The 22365-nt window shown below is 41.5% G+C and overlaps 1 protein-coding gene across 3 annotated transcripts; it reads left to right on the top strand.

Moving 5' to 3' along the window:
• The first annotated feature begins 155 nt into the window (after positions 1 to 155).
• Positions 156 to 21383, top strand: LOC138956080 (hexokinase type 2-like). Of its 3 annotated transcripts, XM_070327545.1 has the most exons (10): positions 156 to 234; positions 4750 to 4912; positions 5555 to 5688; positions 8623 to 8883; positions 9441 to 9611; positions 10526 to 10635; positions 14790 to 14948; positions 15637 to 15776; positions 16453 to 16589; positions 17496 to 21383. In XM_070327545.1, exons 1-10 carry the CDS (start codon positions 169 to 171, stop codon positions 17592 to 17594), a joined length of 1440 nt encoding a protein of 479 aa, XP_070183646.1. In that variant the 5' UTR covers positions 156 to 168; the 3' UTR covers positions 17595 to 21383. The 3 variants fall into 3 exon arrangements, with proteins under 3 accessions (XP_070183646.1, XP_070183647.1, XP_070183648.1); XM_070327546.1 differs by lacking the exon at positions 8623 to 8883; XM_070327547.1 differs by lacking the exons at positions 156 to 234; positions 4750 to 4912 and having other exon boundaries at positions 5560 to 5688; positions 8642 to 8883.
• The last annotated feature ends 982 nt before the right edge of the window (positions 21384 to 22365 follow it).

Below are 22365 nucleotides of genomic sequence, written 5' to 3' on the forward strand. Positions count from 1 at the left end.
TTGACAGAAGTTGTAGAGAAAAAAAACCACTAATTGTGTGTGTGTATGTGTGTGTGTGTGTGTGTGTGTGTATGTGTGTGTGTATGTGTGTGTGTGTGTGTGTGTGTGTGTGTGTGTGTGTGTGTGTGTGTGTGTGTGTGTGTGTGTGTGTGCAGAGCACGCAGAAGTATGGGCATGGAATTGCACCACAGGTCTAAAACGACTAAACCGTTACTTCCAGACGAAAAGCAACAGGTAATTCGAATTTGTTCTTACTCGTATAAAGGAGGAAACGGTTGCAGCTTACCAGGACTGATTCGGGCAATTTTCATTATCTAAGCAATTGAATGTTCTCCAAAGAATGTTGTATAATAAACTTGGCCAAAAAATGATTGCAACAAATTTCAAACCCAAAGTAAAGCATTAATCCCCGTGTCATTTTATTAAAACTGTATATGCCAGTTAAGACCGTTCACTTAACCTCCAGGATCACCTTTTGGATTAAATATTTCTTTTACATGGATCACGTCACCGCCGCTCAAGTAAGGGTACCCTCAAAATTGACCAGACAAAAACGAAAGAGCCGAATGAAAAATTGACAAGAAATCACAATAGGCAAAACTTTGCAACTTTGACATACGAGAAGAAAGTCAAACCAATTATCTACCCTGAATAGATTGTTTTGTTTTGCTACCTTGCGTATTTCGCGTGCTATGCTATTCCTACTGATGCAGGTGTCGATCGCAAGAGCGGTCAAAAACGGGACTTTTTGCGTCATTTTTTAGGGGTATCATGACAAAAAAGTCTGCACTTTAGCAATGATTTGGTGGATTGCTTTGAAACTTTCGGAATATTTTACCAACATACTAGAGATACTTCGAGCGAAATTATGGATTGTTACAGGTGTTTGTTAAAATGTTATGCAATTTTTCGAAAGAAGTTTTTAATCTCGTCATAGGATTGTTCCCTTGGGTCCAAAAAATTCATGACTTTGCATGTCTTTAGAAAAATGATTGATACACACACTGCTAAAGTTTTATGTGCGTGTAAGCACTGACGCAAATTTGCTGGGCCTGTAAACACGCTTCATATTTAAGCGATGATTCTGGTGCCACAGCGATGCCCAGCCAAGCGTGACCGTAGCATGTTTTAAGAGGCACCCAGCGATAACAGCTATAAGCGCGAAACAGCGTGAACGTTCCATTTTTTTCTCATGTGTTTGCATGACTAGCAAATTAACGCCAGCGGCTACACGCAAATGAAACTTAGACAGAATCTGTATCAATCATTTATCTGTGGATATACAAAGTCATGAATTTTTTTAAGACAAGTGAACAATCCTATGACAAGTTTAACAACATTTTCCGAAACATTGCGTCACATCTGGATAAACAACCGTAACGATCCAAACTTTCGCACGAAGTATCTCTAGTATGTTGGTAAAATATTCCGAAAGTTTCAAAGAAATCCACCAAGTCATTGCTAAAATGTAGCGCTTTTTGACATGATACCCATAAAAATTGACGTAAAACGTTCCGTTTTTGACCGCTCTTGCGATCGACACCTGCATCAGTAGGAATAGCTTAGCACGCGAAATACGCAAGGTAGCAAAACACAAGGAACTTAGTCGATAAATATCGACAGGGGGCCGACAAATGGTTTAAATGGGAAATGTGTGTATATGGGTGTGGGTTTGAAACAAACAAACAAACCAACCCATGTGAACCCCGGGCCGCAGGCCTTCGATGTAGTGATTGAAAAAAAAAGGATGTTCTCAAATGGTTCAATTCTCATTTGGTCTGATTCTCAAATGGTACCGGTATACTCCCCCCCCCCCCCTGGCCGCAGGCCTAGGAGTAAAATTTTTATAGACACTGACCTTCTTCCCAGGGGTCATTGACCCAGTTTTAGCTATGAGAGGTGGTTCGCCCAGAGGCTGTAGAGTATACTGGGGCGGTCTCTTTGATGTCTTGAGAGGAAACTTGGCCAGGGTAGTACATGCACCAGAACTGGTGGACACCAAGGACAAACATGAAATCGAAGCAGTTTGCTTTCAGAGAGAACGGTCGTCAGCAACTCAAACTTCTCTGTTTTCTTTTTTTTTTTTAAATCTGACTTTCTTTGTGGCCCCCTGACTCCGCCCCCTCCCTCTGTAAGGACCCTCCTCCACAAGGACCGATTTTTGTCAACATTTTAAAGGTCGCTAGAGAGGGGTTCCACTGTATGACCTAACCGCTACTGGCAGACGGCCTCAATCTTCACGCGCAAAGACGAGATTAATAGGTGCTCGGTTTTGGTATTTTGAATTACATTACATTAAACCTTTGTTGGGTTTCATGGTCATGGCAACAGCCATAATAATATTACATGATGTATAATATCATATTTCAGCATATGTGAATTACATGTCATCATACTAAACTGTCATACATTTTTATTCCTACATTATTCTGATTGATCACAACCAAACCTACTATCATTGGACACATCCAAATGCAAGCGCCTGTTCTTGACAATTTCTCTCTGATCTAAATATAAAATCAGTGCAATTTCCTGGGTCGGGCTTTGCCACAGACACTCACGGTTTGGCCTGTAGGTAAAATGTACAATGTATTTTCTGATTTGTGCACAAAAGCTTTTTTTCTTTTTTCTTTTTTTTAACATAACAATGTTTAATGTCACTGTATGTTTAAAAGACCATGGTCATATTTGTAAAAAAAATGTTAAATTAGAAAATAAATAACATTTTGGTTCATGATTTTTCCTACACCTGTGCTAAAAATAAGAAATAAAAATGTCGGGTATATAAGTCACTCAAATACAGCTAGGTATGAATGGCTCGGTTTGAGTTTGTTGCAGTTGACCCTGCACAATGCGACATATCATGTTTTTGTTGAACAATTTTGACGTCACCCCTCCCATAGGGTGACGTATTTCACAACTTCCTGTGTTACACAAACTCTGTGATGACCAATTTTGACGTCACCCCTCCCATAGGGTGACGGATTTCACAACTTTCTACAGATGAACAATTTTGACGTCACCCCTCCCATAGGGTGACGGATGTCACAACTTCCTGTGTACACAAACTGATGACGTATTTCACAACAAAATGGCGCTGCCCATGGTCAACCTCGAAACTATCCGTATAGAATGGGGGCGTCCTCGCCCCCATAAAAACAATCTGTTCAGGGTAGATAATTGGTTTGACTTTCTTCTCGTATGTCAAAGTTGCAAAGTTTTGCCTATTGTGATTTCAGTTTGTCGATTTTTCATTCGGCTCTTCCGTTTTTGTCTGGTCGATTTTGAGGGTACCCTTACTTGAGCGGCGGTCACGTGATCCATGTAAAAGAAATATTTAAACCAACGCAAACATGTGTTCTTTGTTTAAACTGAAGAAGAGTAACAATTTTCACTCATCAACTTAAAAAAAAAAGTTTCACTACACAGCTCGAGTGCAGCTTTGGCTTGGCTGGATAATGTCCCCTGATCTAAGTGTGTTTACAGTTGCCCCCCCCCCCCCCCCTTTTAAGACCCCCCCCCCCCCCACCACAATTTAAGACTTCCCCCTTTATAAACCCTGCTTTCTCAGATGCTTTGTTCAAAGCCTCTGTAAGGTTTACCCTCCTTTTGTCATCGGATTTGTTCAGATTGTTGAAGCTCTTTAAATGAGGGTTCCGCTTTACTCCCGTGTGGTACCACCATTAAAGGCTGAGCTGTGGAGCGAACTCTTTGTCCGATTGCACATTTCACTTCTATGAAAACAAAGCCACGGGGACAGATTGTCTCGTGTAGTCAACAGCACAGGACAGAGTTGGACATGCTCAACCGCTTTTACTGTTTGTGGTGGGAGACTTTAGTAGGGCATGTGGGACAAACACACACTTACATCACGGGACGCTATTCAGACGCGGCAAAGCGTTAGGAATCATCTCGGAATCTGTCAGGCAAACCATAGTCCAATAGTGTCTCTTGCTGATCGCTTGAGGAGGTTAATCTTCTCTGACTCCAGACAATTTCTAGACAGTGTCCATGAACGATTGGAAAACAATCTGGGTTGCATACACAATATTGTGGATCATTTTGAAGCGCCTTCTTTATGCAACTCATTCTATGTACCCACATAGATATACAGCAATGACTGTTATAGGACAAAAAACATGATGAAGTTGCCTAATACTAGAGAAAACCTTCCCAATCTGTATATCTTGGTGTTTCTTTAGTTATTACAGTAGTAATCAGAATGATAAATCTAAGAAATTCTTTCTTTCTTTCTTTCTTTGGTGTTTAACGTCGTTTTCAACCACGAAGGTTATATCGCGACGGGGAAAGGGGGGAGAGGGGATAGAGCCACTTGTCAATTGTTTCTTGTTCACAAAAGCACTAATCAAACATTTGCTCCAGGGGCTTGCAACGTAGTACAATATATTATCTTACTGGGAGAATGCAAGTTTCCAGTACAAAGGACTTAACATTTCTTACATACTGCTTGACTAAAATCTTTACAAAAATTGACTATATTCTATACAAGAAACACTTAACAAGGGTAAAAGGAGAAACAGAATCCGTTAGTCGCCTCTTACGACATGCTGGGGAGCATCGGGTAAATTCTTCCCCCTAACCCGCGGGGGGTATCTAAGAAATCGGTATGACAAAAAGAATACATGTTCCCTAAATGAGCCCAACGAGAGGTAACTGTAATAACAAGCCCAGGTTTTTTCCTCAAGGAAAAGACCATCACTGCCTGTATCAGTTCCTTTTCTTTCCTAGGTCGACAAGCTTGCAGAAGACTTTCAGTTGTCACAGTCTTCTCTTCAAAAGGTAATGAATGTTATTGAGCAGGAAATGCAAAGAGGCCTCGACAGCTCCACACAACGCAGTGCAGACACTGGCATGTTTCGCACTTGTGTCAGTCCTCTGCCCATTGCATCAGGTCTGTTGCAATACACATTTTTCTATTAACAATTCCATACATTATTAGACAACATTATTTTAACCATGTACACAGTCATGTGTTCTTTTTAAAAGGAAATGGTTGAGAAGGGTGTGTGCGAACGTTTCCTTCCTTCTCAGATGTAAGTTATATTGCACTGGTCTCGCGGTAGTGGCGGTAGCTAGGGAAGGGGAAAATGTGTATGTGTGTGTGTGTGTGTGTGTGTGTGTGTGTGTGTGTGTTGTGTGAGTGTGTGTGTGTGTGTGTGTGTGTGTGTATGTGTGTGTGGGGGGGGGGGGGTGCAGTTAGTATGCAAACGGGAATAGAAGGTATGTACAGAACATTCTTGCAATGGGATTTTGTGGAAGGAATATAAGTAGGCTTGTGTCTTGTGCAGCAATCAGGAATCAAAAGGTTGCAGCAGTGATCATGAACAAATACAGATGGGACATACAGAAGAGAGAGGAGTAGTAGTAGTAGTAGTAATAGTAGTAGTAGTAGTACTGTGCAATCAATTAACACGAGAAATCAACTTATACTGCTGTATTTTACATTACACTTAATTGTGGTGTTTTGAGATATAATGAAATATGCCGCGAGATAATTAAAAAAAAATGACTTATTAATATTTCGACTTTGCAGAGAGCGGGTACATTATGGTTTTCCAACTGAGCAGCGACCAACTTACCATCCAGTTTGTTATACTTCAATCTCCTGAGGTCAAATGTCCGTCTCGAGAATTTACCATCCCGAGAGACGTAGACACAGCAAAGGAGGTAGTTCAAAAAGGGAGAATCTGTCTACTTTTAGCTTTAAAAAAGAAAGCAAAAAGGGCCATCTCCTACTTCATGACTATTCACTGCCTTTTTACATAAAAAAAATTTCTAAATGATATCCCCAGACTTTTTTTCTTCTCCTTTTTTCGATAAGTGTCATCCTAAGCAGTCGATAAGCTGGTCCCTGCCAAACTAGTTTGACGTGACCTCATTTACATCATATAAACACGTGTGGTTTGAACGATACTGTATCGCATGAGTGGTTTTACTCAGGTGTGTAGGATAAATATGTTTGTTAACATTTTCAGGAGTTTGCATTCATACCCAGCCGGGAAATAGATATCGTGTTCCCCATGCAATAAATCGAGGTGGTGATTGGGTTTGAGCTTTCAGGTGAAACGTGGATTGTCAAAGTAAAAGCCAATCAGGCTGATTGTTTGATGTGTGGAACCATTGCGGCTTTGGATTCGTGTTTCTGAGGACAACGATTGTAAGCATTCACTCTCAAAGACCAAATCAAAGTTGATAATTACCGCGGCGACTCATGGTCAATTTGCAACTTATCTCTGTAATCGCAAAATCCACAACAAAAAGTCATAAAACACTTAAAAGAAAAGAAATATACTCAACACTTACTGAACTCACACATATGATCGCAGCTCTGTACATTTTTAGACTGAAAGAAAAGCGTCAACAAGCTACGTTTGACGTCACAGACAAGTTTGACGTGTTATGTCGCTCAGTAGCCTACACTTCGCCATGACCTATGAAAATAAGCTGCGCAGCTGCAGTAAAGAAGAAAAGGCAAATCTTGAATCAAATGATGACGTTTCGAATGGGACCCTGGCAAATGTGACCTCTTGATTCTGACCATGAACCCTTTCTGTTCACAATCTGGCGGTGATGGAAGGTCACTCAATCAATCAATGAGGATTATATCGCGCAATATTCCGTGGGTACAGTTCTAGGCGCTCAGCAGTGATGCCGTGTGAGATGAAATTTTATACGGCCAGTAATTGCAGCCATTTCGGCGCATATTTACCTTTCACGGCCTATTATTCCAAGTCACACGGGTATAGGTCGACAATTATTAACTGTGCCAAAGCAATTTTGCCAGGAAAGACCCTTTTGTCAATCGTGGGATCTTTAACGTGCACACCCAATGTAGTGTACACGGGGGGAGTTCGGACACCGAAGAGAGTCTGCACACAAAGTTGACTCTGAAATAAATTTCCGCCGAACCTGGGATCGAACTCATGCTGACAGCGGCCAACTGAATACAAATCCAGCGCGCTACCAACTGAGCTATATCCCCGCCCGTACCGATTCATAGTTTCATTCTTAGAAACCGCGACCTCATCTATCTTCTAATCGTTCAAAAATGCACGGTAGCTTTTATTTTAAAGCCTTATGGCTCGTTTTGACATACATTAAACGGATGAAATTAACCACAGACAGTTCATTTATGTAGCGAACTGCAAACTCATCAATGCCTCCTTGTTGGGAGGTGGGTTTGTTTTTACACAAATTTCTTTTACACGATAGATACGATGATTTGTCTCATCAACATGAACAAAGTGATTGCAGAAGCAAAGTCTGTACCTACACGACTGAGACAAACAAGCGATTATTTTACAGCTGCAATGTCAACAGAGAACACAGAAGTTGTGGGTACTCATGCACGCCGTGTCAAATCTGACCATGGACCAGCCATTTGCGCGACGGAATCGACCGAACAAAAACAAATGATGTCAAAGTCTCTTTCGTTTTGCCTGTAAGTTCGTAATGACGTCTTTTTTTTGTGACAGCATGCGCGTCAAATGTTGTTCATTTCCGGTGTGTCTGTCTTTCTCTGTTCATAACATTAGACTCATATGCCAAATGGCAGTAATGCCGAACAAGCCACTCAAAATTGACAGCTAAACCCGTGTGCTGAAACAGCTCTGGGATGCCGTTAGAATGTTAAAAGAAGGTGAAAAGAAGAAACAATGTTCAGCGGCAAAATGACAGTGGATTGAGCATTTATTCCGGTCAATGAAGGGACGATTGGAGCTTCTGTACACTCCGTGTCAACCACCAGGGTTAGATTCGTAGCAGACGACAATAAAAGTATATAATATACCGAGAGGCATAAATTCCGCAAACTGAACTTTAAAAAATCACAAAAAATCAACTCAGTGGTGAATGTTTTCAATGTTTGAATATTTTATTTATTGGCCATTTTAGTGTTTATAAACCTTCGCTTTATTGATTTTGAATAGAACATCATGAAATGACAATTTTTCAAAAAAAGTGACTGAGTCCAAGCGCAATGATTTCGGAAAACGTTTAGTGTTCATCACGTTCAATGCTTTGGCCAGCTGTAAGCATCCCAATCGCTTGCTGTCTCTCTCCTTCATCAAGTCGTGGCATGATTGCGATATCTGATACAGCCAAACAGCCAGTTGCATTTTATAGGGCCATACACTATCTTTTTTACGTTATTGTCTCCCGTTCAGCCCATTGTCTTTATTAGCACAGTGAGCTGTGGCTGGATCAGCAATACTGCAAAGCGCACGCTGACAGCGTGAAACATTTGCTCCGACACTCAAGATGTCAACTACAAATTACAGGTTCAATCTGATTTTCGTTTGAGAGCAAAATCGTTCAATGCACTATTTGCAGAATTTATGCCTTTCAGTATACATTGCACCTGTCTTGTGATGAAGATTATGTCATTATAAATAATATGTATATTAACCAACCAACTGACAGAATTAGTTCAAATCGGAAGCCTGCAATTATACAACTAATTTTGACCGGTTTGAGAAACAAATGGACGTGATTTAAACCGATGTATGCATACATGCGTGTATGTGTGTGTGTGTGTGTGTGTGTGTGTGTGTGTGTGTGTGTGTGTGTGTGTGTGTGTGTGTGTGTGTGTGTGTGTTTCAGCTGTTTGATTTCATCGCAGGCAGTGCTGAGAAGATCGTGGATGACAACATACAGTTTGTGCGGGACAACAGGAACTTAAAGAAAAAGAAATTTATTATGGATTCCGAAATGCCCGTGGCGTTTGTTTTTGCATTCCCTTGCACACACGAGACCCTCAGCAAAGCATATCTTACTAAATGGACGAAGGAGTTCAATTGTAAGGGAGTTGTGAGAAAAGACATCAAAGTGTTGCTTCAACAGGCTTTCAAGAACATTAAGAGAGTAAGTAACACATTGTTTTATTTTGTTCTCAATTTGAACATCTTAGTGCGATCCGTTTGTTCAGTTGTGTGACGATTATTCAGTGTCAAATTCGTTTGCGTGGACAACTTGATCTGCCTTGAGCTAGTAACACAGGTGTATAAGACACGTGACATCCCGTTCAAAAACCCATGTGAAGACTGAAATCTTTATTGTACCCTTGTGGAGATTTGTGACAAGCATAATATTATGGTGTACTCCAGAAAATGAACCTATCTGTGCACAGTTCGTGTCCTGATGAAACTTGTTCTGGCCTTATACAATTCCGGTTTCTTATGAGACACAAGACCCAAATTGTCGACTTTGAGTGGGTCTTTGAGCTTGAATGTTTAACATCGTTGTGATGGTTCCACTGATTAAACAAACAGATTGTATATGGCTTTGAATTTACAATCGACATTGTATTAGTATGGGGTGTGACGTTGAGAGGCAAACATTGGTTCCATATTTTGTTGATGGTATGGTTAATTGAAATATTTGTTCCTACAGTCGTGCTGTAATTTGTATGTTATGCATAGCTCAGAAGTTTGGAGATCGTGGCCATTATGAACGACACTGTCAGCACGTTGGTGTCAGCTGCTTGCTTAGACCCCAAGTGTAAACTCGCCCTGTACGTGGGTAATGGACTCAACGCCTGTTACGTGGAAAACTTCAACAGTACAGGGGCTGAGACTGAAGCACAAAGTGAGGTAAGACCTGATATAAGCAGTAGCAGCAGTATCATAATCATCATCAGCAGCAGCAAAAATCAAAAGTAGCAACGTTGTTATTGCGCTTGCTGTTGTTCTCCATGCCTTTCTCATAATCGTTATTGATACCATTCACACTAACAATATACTTTACCTAGACACTCGGGTTTGCTTGCGTCTTGTAGATTAAGCCTTTTCATGACATCATTGTTTAGAACCCTGGCTTGGCATGTCATGTTACGATGCCTACTCAGACAAAAAGAGTTAAACTTCTTTGATACTGAAAAAGCCGTCCCCATCTTTCAGGGGTACGGAAGGGTTCTCAGTATGAACGTCTGGCATAGCTTCAGTTCGGGGTTTTCTATAAGATGGATGTTATACTAGACTCTGTTGTTGATATTCCCCATATTAGTGGCAGCTTTTTGTATTCTTGTTTTGATCTTTGTATAAAAAGACAGGGTGTCATAAATGGTAGAACTGAAGTACTGAAGCTTTCATCAACCTCGAGAGTTGAATCATTGATGGAGAAAGGAGGATGTGTGTTGACATTCTGACAATTAAACTCGCTCTTCTTTGTGCGGACCACCAGCAAAACGTTTTCAGAAATGTGTTCTGAATCGTGCTTAGAAAAGCTGACCCGAATCGCGGTCATGCTTTCACATAACCAGCATTCATTAAAACCATTACCCCCACACACCCCTCCTCCCCCGACTTCACACACATTCATTTTCCACAGGCAAGAGCACTTTCTGCCTTGAGTCGTATGGAAGCACACTAACACAGCGCATGTGCAACCCATCCAATATGACATGTAGTCACACATGTGATGGGGAAATCCAGGAAAATAAGGAGGAAGGAGGAATTCTTCAACAAGAGAAAAGAATTGCATATTAATCCAGTCTGTGGAAATTCAGGTGATCAACACGGAACTAGGAGGATTGTGGAAGGAAGCCGACCTAGATTATCTGAGGACGCTTTACGACAAAGAGCTGGATGAGTACTCTGCTGATCCTGGGAGTCAGATGTAAGTTTGTTCGTTGGCCTCTCAATGGGTCGATTTGGAAGATTTGAACATTTTGTTAAAATGTCGCTTGCATGCTGCAGGTCATTGTTAGAGCAATTTGTGTTTGTATTGCTTCCCCCCCTCTTCTCTCTCTTTCTATTTGTCTGTCTCTGTCTGTCTGTCTGTCTCTCTGTCTCTCTCTCTCTCTCTCTCTCTCTCTCTCTCTCTCGCTCTCTCTTGAAATGTCAAGACTATATTTTGTATGATTGAACTGTTTTCCCTGTTTGTAGTGTGGATAAGAAAATATGATTTTTGTTTTCTTCTTATTATTGATAATATTATGTGCGTTTGTATTAAGTGTTTGTAAAAGGGACAGGTTGTAAGATAAGGCTCTGCCTAAAACCTCTATCTTTTTGCAATAAAGTTCAGTTTCAGTTTCTCTCTCTCGCACTGCTAGTGGAGAACAACTGATGAGATTTGAGTCTCTGAAAATAACATCTCTGTGATCCGGAATTTTTTTTCTCAAATAAAATAAACGTTTCATTAAGACACTCCAGTCTGTCATTTCTTCAATCAATCAATCAATCAATCAATCAATCAATCAATATGAGGCTTATATCGCGCGTACAGTTCTAAGCGCAGGGATTTTTTTTTTTTTTTTTAAATGTTTTTATGCAATTTATATCGTGCACATATTCAAGGCTCAGGGGTTTATTTATGCCGTGTCAGATGGAATCTTTTTTACACAATACATCACGCATTCACATCGGCCAGCAAATCGCAGCCATTTTGGCGCATATCATACATTTCACGGCCTATTATTCCAAGTCACACGGGTGTTTTGGTGGACATTTTTATCTATGCCTATATAGTCAATTTTGCCAGGAAAGACCCTTTTGTCAATCGTGGGATCTTTAACGTGCACACCCCAATGCAGTGTACACAGATATATCATGTCCTTCCTTAATAAGGATCAGTGTAATCATTTCTACAAGACCAATCAGCCGTCAGTTGATGAGAAAGTCTTGGCGCGAAACATTCAGCTGAGTGGAGGCTTGTCGTATGTAACATCATGTTATTCTTAAGAGCAGTTGTGCTTACAAAATACTGAGAATCAAGTTTAAAAAACACACAATAAAAAGGAACTCTACGCTTAAATCGTTGTCTTGTGTTTAGGTTGCTTTATATCTAGATCACTTGGTATGATGCCTCGATTGTATATTCTGAAAGTTTCAGAGCGATATTTCAAGTACACTGCCCAAAATAAGTTAAGGACCAAAAGCCATTTTTCGATCCCAACGTTGATTGTGCAAAAATCGGCGACAATGACCCTCTACGCTTTGTGGTCGTCTTGACAGCTTCCCTGCCTTTGATGTGACAGCAAAAGCCAGTACTCGGACTTTGCCTGTTTCTCTGTTGGGTAGGTATCCTCTTTGGGTGACAACAGTCACAAGGTTGATCAAAAATTGGATACGGTTATTGAGACAGCCAGACCATTTTTTATTCAAAGAAGGCATACAAAATGTTGTTCAACCTCCACGAAAAAGGTGGTATCACATGGGTAACGCATGTAAAGGCAGTTTTGTGTGAAAATGGATTTTACCAAGTTTGGATGTTTGGATGTGGAAACGAGAGGGTGTTTTTTGCAGAACTGAAGGAGAGGCTCTGCAGTTCCTTCTGTCATGATTGGCGTAATCATTTGGACTCGAGTGAGCGCCTAACACTATGGAAAATATAAAGCCTGTTTTGAAAAAGAACGTTATGTGGACATTTTATGGAAAGATGTGTACAGAAATGTCATTGCTCAATTTAGAATAGGTGTTTCACTAAGATAAATGTCCACAGATATCGCTTCCAAAATTCAACAGAAAACAAGTGTTGCCCCTTTTGTGAAGATAAATTAGAGACCGAAATCCATTTTTTTTTAATGCCAAACATATTGTGAGTTAAGAATAAAGTATTTAGCACAGTTTTTAAGTGTTGGTGATCAGTTGGGCAGTATGATTACCATGTTTAAAAAACAAGACACAAAAACAATTGTAGATGTAGCAAAGTTTTTGTTTTTTGCATTTCAGTTAAGATTGTCAATGTTAAATAATAATGAAGATTAATTGTCGCTGAAGGTTTTGTTGTTGCTGTATTTATTGTTCGGTTGTATGTATATTTTAGGCAGCATTGACGTGCAAGATTATTGATAGAGGAAAGCTTGGAACAAACCACTGTGTAGTTTGCATACGTTTAAATATCATGTTTTCTATTTTTTCCTGTGATTCATGTGTACCCCCCCCCCCCCCATTGAAAGGGGCTGTAGGCCCATATTCAATTAAACTGTGTCAGTGTCAGTGTCTGTGCAGGCGAGCAAAGAATCCGCCATATTGCGAAAAACGCACGTGAAAGTAACCCTCCTGCAGAGCTCAGCACAGGTGATTTTGCCCCAATCAATCTTTTTCACGTGAACCGTTGGTCCTCTGAGAGTGAACTGTAGTCACCAGAAATGCTTTATAAGCCCAGGCAAAAACACAGCAGGCCACCAAAGAACCATGCCTTCAAGACGTCATCTGAACCTTGTCGACCGCGGACGAGCTCTAGCCTGGGTTCAAGAGGGTATCCGGCTCCGAGAGATTGCTGCAAGACTTGGCTGCTTCCATTCCGTCATCGTGAGGCTGCGGCAGCGCTTTCTGGCCACTGGAAGTGTGGAAACCAGACGCCGGTCTGGGCGCCCTCGAAGCACCACACAACGTCAAGACCGCTACATTACACGCCAGGCGTTGCAGACCAGGACGACCACTGCCAGCACCGTCAGACGAAGGCTTGGGGTGGCAACCAACACTGACATCAACGAGCAGACCGTCCGCAACCGCCTTCATGACCAGACGCTGCACGCAAGGCGTCAACTTGGCCGCATTTTACTGACGCCACGTCACATGATGGCAAGACTGGCCTGGTCCACCCGCCTTTTGAGATGGAATCGACAGCAGTGGGCCCAGGTACTGTTTTCCGATGAATCTCGATTCAGTCTGGAGCATGATGATGGCAGGACCAGGGTCTGGAGGCGTCCAGGAGAACGCATGATCCCTGCATGCGTGAGGGAGAGAAGAGCCTACCGGGGACGGTCAGTGATGGTGTGGGCTGGGATCAGCGAGCACCACAGGACCCCACTGTACCATGTACGGGGCAACTTGAATGCCCTTGTCTACAGGGACCAGATCCTCAGGCCCCAAATCCTGCCCATGCTGCGTCAGATTGGGTCCCATATGCCGTGCTACAGGACGATAATGCTCCCCCACATTGAGCACGGCTTGTGGACGCCTTCCTGCAGCAGGTACAGATCAACAGGATGGATTGGCCAGCCAACAGTCCCGACATGAACCCTATCGAGCATGCGTGGGACATGTTGGGCCGTCGTGTTCGCGAGAATCATGCTTCACCTGCAAACCTCCAACAGCTGCTCGTTCTTCTTCAGCAAGAGTGGCAGGCCAACCCCCAGGCTAATCTGGCAAACATTGTCCACTCAATGAGGGATCGCTGCAAGCCGCCAGAATCGTGGGGGTTATACCCATTATTGAACTTTGGAAACCGGTGAAACATTGGAATTGACAATCTGCAAAAACTTGCGACTTTTGATTTTGACCCCCCCTTCACTTAAGAGACAATAACTCAATTGTTTATGAATGGAACTCAATGCACTTTGGCGTGATTGTTGTTGAATGATTTGACCACAACATATTACAAGTTCCATGTTTTTGGTTGATCGGTTTTTGCGTAATTTGTGTTTAGAATTTTGGTTCTTGACTTATTTTGGGCAGTGTACTTCACGAAAGTAAGTGCTACCGACAAAACTGACATAAAACCTTTATACACACTTCACCAAGTGTCACTACTTTGCTGATTCGGCAAAACGTTCATTGAAAACTACAAACACAATCACATGATGTGTAAAAGTCTGTCAGTATTGCCATTTGAGAATGTGTACCACTTTTTTAGTCGAAATTCAGATAAGGTCAGTTTTAGAGATATGCTCAAGGTGGAAAGTAATCTGAAATACCAGCAACAAGAGAAAACAAATAACATAACAAATACAAGAAGAACAACAACAACAACAATAACAACAACAACATTTACTACAACAACACATACAGATAATTTGTCCGATGTCATATTCCTTTTGTGTTTAGTCTTGAGAAGATGGTGAGCTGGATGTACATCGGAGAGATTGTACGACTTGTGCTGAAGAGGCTGAAACACGACGGTGTGGTGTTCCGTTCTTTGTCAGGAGATTGTGAGCTCTTCAAAAAGCACAGCTTCTTTCCTGAATACGTCATGATTATTGAAGGGTAAGAATGGACATTTGCGTGAGTTGTTCGTCTTTGTTTTCTTAACGCTCCTCCCCTTGCTCTTGCCTCTTTTTCTTTTCATCATTAACATAATTGTTATCAACACCATCCCTATTAGCATCGGTTGAAGAGACGTTAAGTAGCCGATACGTTTCAATGAGATTTTTGTATTGACATCATTATTAATAAATGAAGAACCAAAGTATGTACCTTAGATAATACAAGGCCTGTAAATCAGAAAAGCTGCAATAAAATCATGAAAAGTGATTTCGATAATGATGGCTTCAGATATAATTTACAACATGGTCACCGAGACAACTACATGACAGAGCTTGTGCGCATAATTTGTTCGGTTGGTACTTAAATAAAATCATGCTTTTGAAGGCATCTTACTAGATAAATAATTAATACGTCTTCCTTTCGGTATGCACATGTTTCGAACTTTTGCCTATTGTGAATTATTGTCGAGTTTTGAATTCGGATCGATGTTTTGACTACCTCATTTAAGTGGATGTCCTGCCACCTCTGTGAAAGCAAATACGTAATCCGAAAAGTGTGCCAAATAGTAACAAACGCGCTTTTTTACGGCAGAAAGATGGACTGTTTAAGTAGCGGGTTTTGAACATGTGTGGCCATGCTCTTTAACGTTTGATAATAAATACAAGTTTATGGTTCTTCCTATCTTCAGAGACACGGAGGCGCCCTTCAGTAAGACAGAAACAATACTGCATGGGTTAGGAATCGAGTTGTGCACAGATGAAGATTTCAACATTGTCAGGGATGTGTGCAGACTCGTGTGTGAGCGCTCAGCTTTTTTAACTGCAGCAGGTAAACCGCTTTTTTATGTCGTCGTAAGCGTAACAACGAAGTTTTTTTTTTTTTACAAAACTTGCTTTTAGGTAGGATTTATGGATGGAGCTTAAATGCAACTTGAAAGCAATTGTTTACCGCCAATATGACTACTGACACGATTGCCTCAGATATGTTATTGTAACACAAATTAGTACGCTCTAAAAATTATGTTCTTTCTAATTATGACAAAAATTTCATTTTTTTTTAAAAACCAATGCACTTCAGGAGTTTCTAAAATGTGGACTTGATGTCAGTAAAAGAGCAGAATAAAAAAACCAAGAAAGGTAAGTTGTTGGAACGTTGTTATTGACACAATTACGTTACAATCACAAATATATCGACCCAACTTTCGAATATATCGAATCACCTTTGCTTGTGGCTTCCTGGCGAGCGGCCGAAAATTCCACGAAGCTAAGTTTTTGTCATTAATTGTTTGTCTGTTCACTTAAAAGACCGTTGGGTCGATATACTTGTGACTGTAACGTAATTTTGTCAACAACAACGTTCCAACAACTTACCTTTCTTGTTTTTTTATTCTGAATTTTGGAACGTTGGCAGTCTCTTTGTTTTTGGATTTAGTAAAAGAGCTTAAAAAATCCGCCTTTTTGGAATTCTAAAAGGAGCAAAGCCTTTTATTGTATACGTATGACAGGTCTTGCAGCACTGATAAACCATGTCAACGAGCCAGAGGTCACCGTTGCTGTGGACGGAATCCTTTGCCTGAGTTATCCCAGTTTCCGTGACATGATGCACAGGAAGACACTTGAGCTTGTTAAATCGGGACTCACAGTGAGTGCATTACTTTGCTTTGTGGATCGTTCGAAAACTTTTGTGAACTTTCTTTAAACAAAAATATATCAGAAAAAATAGTGTTAGAATAAGTTTCACACACTTGCGAATCTTGATAGTATCAGGGAATATATAGGAAAAGTTTTACAGACGATTTGCGGAAAACAAAACTCTGTGCAGAACAGTTTTACAAATGCACGCCGTTTTGGCGAGTGTACAGGGAGGAGATGGGGGAAAGAAAAGGTACCAAAGTACAGGGTATGACTTAAATTAGGCAGTACCGTCATCAGGCTCCTCCTGGACGCTTTGTCTTATCTTTTTACTAATTGTTGGTAGCGGTAAATGAAAAAGCAGCACACCGCTGTTAAGTTGACCAGAAACAGTTTTGAGAGTTAAACTGCGTTCTTCTCCATAGTAATATGGTGGAACTGAAATATCAAAAGCTGCGAAATGTCGCTTGAACAGACCAACAGAATCACATTGTTGTATATTTTCAGGCAACTTATTCCAGATACTAGTTGCAGAAGGAATAAAAGATGACTTGTACAAATCTGATTTACTCATTGTTGGATGCGGTTATTGAAGAAACAACACACCGCTGTTTGGCTGACCAGAAACAGTATTGACAGTTAAACTGTCTTCTTCCCCAATACTATATTAAGATACAGACTGTTTCAGTTTTTGCTTTTGAGCCTCGACAGTAATACGTACACCCCCCCAACCCCTCCCCAAGCTATCCCACCCTACCCTACTCCACCCCAAGTAAACAAACATACACGCGCCGCAACCACCGTATTCTATCAATCAGAACGCCAGGTAAATGCAGAACAGATTTGGTCACGCTTGTAGTCACAGGAAACTTGCGCTGACCATTCTGATGTATAGAGAAAATACCTTCTGTTTCAGTTCTCCCTGGTACCACCATCTTGTGACAGATCCATCGGAGCAGCTCGCATAGCGGCCGCTTCACTGCGCTTACGTAACACTAAGAAAAGCAACAAGTAGGGCTGCCGCACCTCAGAGTCACGGGCCTTCCTTTCTGCAAAATGAAAAGCGCATAAAGATCTCCACACCTGAATTGCTAAAGGAACTTCTTCTTCTTCGTTCATGAGCTTAGACTCCCACGTTCACTCATGTTTTTAGCACAAGTGTATTTTTACGTGTATGACCGGTTTTACCCCGCCATTCAGGCAGCATACGCCGATTTCGGGGGAGGCATTCTGGGTATTTTCGTGTTTCTATAACCCACCGAACTCTGACATGGATTACAGGATCTTTTCCGTGCGCACTTGGTCTTGTGCTTGCGTGTACACACAAAAGGGGTTAAGTCACTAGTAGGTCTGCACATAAGTTGACCTGGGAGATCGGAAAAATCTCCACTCTTGACCCACCAGGCGGCAGCGACCGGGATTCGAACTCACGACCTCCCGATTAGGAGGCCGACGTCTTACCACCACGCCACTGCGCCCGTCTCGCTAAAGGAACTGTGCCTCGCCTCCAGAACAGGCGCTGCACACAAAGGCATGGTGTTGCTCTGCCCGATGCATTCAGCTAACTGGACAGTGTCTGCAGAATGCGACACACACTGTATGTGTCCCGTCTTGTTGCAGTATGTGGATAAGATCTTCTAATATTTCTATTCTTGATAGACGTCATTCGAGACTTATTAGTGGTCAGCTCGGATGTACGGTGAAAATGTGAAGCTATGGTTAAGGTATCCAATGAAAGGCAACATTTCTGCATTCGCTTAGGATCCATTAGCGTGTATTGTGTTGCGTGTCTGTAATGAAAAGAGATAGTACAACGTATGCTGACAAACAAAAATCATTTTGTCTACGAAGCAAAGCATATAATAGTGACTATTGTAAACATAGACCTACAGCCGTACTCCTCCACCCTCTTCACTCCATCATATGAGGAATCCACTGTGCTTATGCAAAGTAAACAGAATTACGGGTCTTCTTATTTGGAGTGTGTACTGAGAACTCCACAGCGGAAATGTAAAAGGAACTGTACCCCGCCTCCAGAACAGACATGGTATAGGCTACTCGGGCATCACAGATGGCAGTATTTTCGTGGCCGAAACCTAGAACAAACTGGACAGTGTCTGCAAAATATGACACATACTGTGCCTCATCTTGGAGCGGTATGATGAATACGCCTTCTGGTATTTCTATCATTGCCATGAAGATGACGTGCAAAATTTAGTTGGAAGCTCCGGTGAACTACGAACTCGAATAGTGATTGCTATGGTATCCAGAAGAAAGCAAGGATCATTGCATTTGCTTTTTGTTCTCAAGCAGATACTGATGTTCATAATGATAAGATTATTGAAGCATATGCGGACAAACATACGTGAATGATCTCCAGGAAACCGTTTGCTGTGAAGCAAAGCATAATGGCTGTCATCAACATGGAAACACGCCATAACTCTAACAGTGCAATATTCAGGTATTCACTGGGTTTATCATATTATTCATATGATCGTCGTGCAACATTGTCAATGTGCTAACCAGTAATTATGTTGCTGTCTAAAATCGTAAATTGACGTCTCCACTGTCCCAGTCTTTCCGACTTCAAGAAAGAAATACACCACCAGTTGTCATCACACCTAGTATAATGTGGCATCTGCTGTAAGTCTGACTCAAAAATCAATAAGTTTCCAAACAATATCTGACTGGTGTTACTTCTTTATGTGTTTCAATTTTTGGTTTGCTCAAAATCAGCTGCTCGAAAGCAGCCATTCTGTGACATTCCGCTCTTAACAAAACACACACGTTCTTTTCAAGTATACTGCAAGTAAATAGGAAAAATAAAGTATACAAGTGAAATGAGGGGATGCACATGTTTATGGAGATAGTCACTGTTCGGTCGAGACATCGTGTAATGGAAGTACCCGACACAGAAAACCACTCCTGGGCCCATAATGAGTTGGAACTTCCTTGTAATTTTATGTGTACACATGACTGCAACACAAACACAGCTTGGGTTACTAAATTAATCGTTTTGTTTGTCGGTTATTGCATCGTGAATCTCATGAGTGCACGTGGACGTTTTCCATTTATGTCTTTCAAATTGTCAATGCCTTAGTGTCTCCCCAATATCCAATGTCAACCCACATACCAGGTAAACTGAAACGTGTATTTTTATTTGTTTTTCATGTATAGTTTGACCTCACCCTGGGGAGTTTCACACCCTGTTTTTCATGTATAGTTTCACCTCACCCTGGGGAGTTTCACACCCTGTTTTTCATGTATAGTTTCACCTCACCCTGGGGAGTTTCACACCCTGTTTTTCATGTATAGTTTCACCTCACCCTGGGGAGTTTCACACCCTGTTTTTCATGTATAGTTTCACCTCACCCTGGGGAGTTTCACACCCTGTTTTCAACGATCTTCTTTGAGGTTTTTTTTTCAAGGTGCATGTCACGCTTATGGACGATGACTTTGAGAATGACCCATATTACAACATCAGTTCCAATTAAAAACCTACATTTAATAAGTACTGCAAATGGATTCTGAACAGTTAATCTTCTTCTTCTTCTTCTGCGTTCGTGGGCTGAAACTCCCACGTACACTCGTGTTTTTTGCACGAGTGAAATTTTACGTGTATGACCGTTTTTTTTTACCCCGCCATTTAGGCAGCCATACGCCGTTTTCGGAGGAAGCATGCTGGGTATTTTCGTGTTTCTATAACCCACCGAACTCTGACATGGATTACAGGATCTTTTTCGTGCGCACTTGGTCTTGTGCTTGCGTGTACACACGGGGGTGTTCGGACACCGAGGAGAGTCTGCACACAAAGTTGACTCTGAGAAATAAATCTCTCGCCGAACGTGGGGACGAACTCACGCTGACAGCGGCCAACTGGATACAAATCGAGCGCGCTACCGACTGAGCTACATCCCCGCCCTGAACAGTTAATCAATAGCAGTAATGTGGGACTATTCAAAGCAATGTTTGTTCAGATATTTAGAGGTTGATCAAGACTTGGCGGTAAGTTCATGTGTACATGGATCACGAATAATGCTTTGATGTGGAAGCAATTTTCTTCAGTCCTAAAGCATACACACCAGTAATGATAACATAAAACAAAGCGACACAAACCTGCTGCATGCAGCTACAGGGATAAGACATGTGCGAGTGATTTGAGGTACGCTCGTCACATTTAACAAAATATATTAGTGACAACTATCACCAGCTCTACAATAATTGTTGGTGTAGACATGATTAAAATGTGTTGAAGTTGTTTGAGTATTGTCACTACATTTTGAAAGAAAATTTTTTCATGTACACTTCGTTCATGTAGGTGTGTGTGTGTGCGGGGGGGGGGGGGTGCGGGCGTGCGTGTGTGTGTGTGCGTGTATGTGTGTGTGCTTGTTTATGACTGTTCACATAGCCCATTCAGGTAACGCGTACTTGTACGTTAGTGACGAGAGGACGATTGAATGGACATTTTGTAAAGACAGTTTTCGTTGAATTGGATCTGCTTTGTAAAATCTTCAAATTGTTCTGTTTTTTATTAATGTAATAAACTCTCTGTGTGTGTTTCTTGCAGGGAGAAAAGTTGTGTTCATCTTTGTTGTCACTGCCTGAACTTGCTTTTGAATTACGTTATGATTGGGTTTTTTGCTTTCTGCCAATAATAATGTGTTTATTTAGGTGCCCTTTCTTTACACAAAATATATTCTTGGACTTTAAAGCGCACTGGTAAGTCACAATATGTTTGCGGTAATGTGTTGTATCGGTGTTGTGAGTGAGAGAGTTTGTTAAATAAAATGGAAATAACTTGAAAGGTTTTGAAGTTCGAATTAAAGAGAGAGAGAGAGAGAGAGAGAGAAAGAGAGAGAGAGAGAGAGGATTGAAACTTTAGTCTAACGCCTAGTCTTGGAATATTTCCCTTCCAAAACTACGACGAAACAGACAGACAAAAAAAAAAAAAAATCGCGCTGCAAATAACATTCAAAGGTATGACTTTCACGTTGCCTAGATGAGTAGAATAAACATACGCAATAGGGTAACGTCATATTTCTTCAACAATTAGGCGGTTGCCGTGTGTGTGTGTGTGTGTGTCTGTCTGTCTGTGTCTGTGTGTGTGTGTGTGTGTGTTTGTGTGCGGGTATACGTGTGGGTGTGTGTGTTTTTTGTGAGACAGATATTACACGTATACACACAGAAACGCACAGACATACATACACTCTTCAAAAAAAGTTAAGGATCACTTTTTTACAAGCACGCCACCCAAAACAGACAAGACCGAATTCTTTCATTTTTTAAACATTATATAATTGAACAACCAAGGAGTAATGACAAACAAAGCAAAGATCGAACGCGGCAGCGACAATTTAGCTAGAGTGTGTTAAACGTGACAACCCTCGAAAATGGAATTCACAACAATGTGAATCAGTGTCAATAACGCGTGTGCCCTCCGTTGTGTGCCAGGCATTGAACACATCGTTGGCGCATGGAGTGGATCAGGTTGCATATGAATGCTTTGGGAACTCCATTCCACTCCTGCTGGAGCCATTGCAGCAGTTGACCCAGATTGACAGGAGGAGTGTGATATTCCTGTACCCGACGACAAAGCTCGTCCCACATGTGCTCTATGGGGTTCAGGTCCGGGCTGTTGGCTGGCCACAGCATCCTGTTGACCCTGGCCTGCTGGATGAAGGTGTTTACAGCTGCAGAGCGATGGGGAGGTGCGTTGTCATCCTGAAGAATCGCACGAGGGCCGATCGCTTGGAGGGCTGGAACGACCAGGGGTTGCAGGATCTCAT

Source organism: Littorina saxatilis, unplaced genomic scaffold (assembly GCF_037325665.1).
Source record: "Littorina saxatilis isolate snail1 unplaced genomic scaffold, US_GU_Lsax_2.0 scaffold_659, whole genome shotgun sequence".
Taxonomy (NCBI): domain Eukaryota; kingdom Metazoa; phylum Mollusca; class Gastropoda; order Littorinimorpha; family Littorinidae; genus Littorina; species Littorina saxatilis.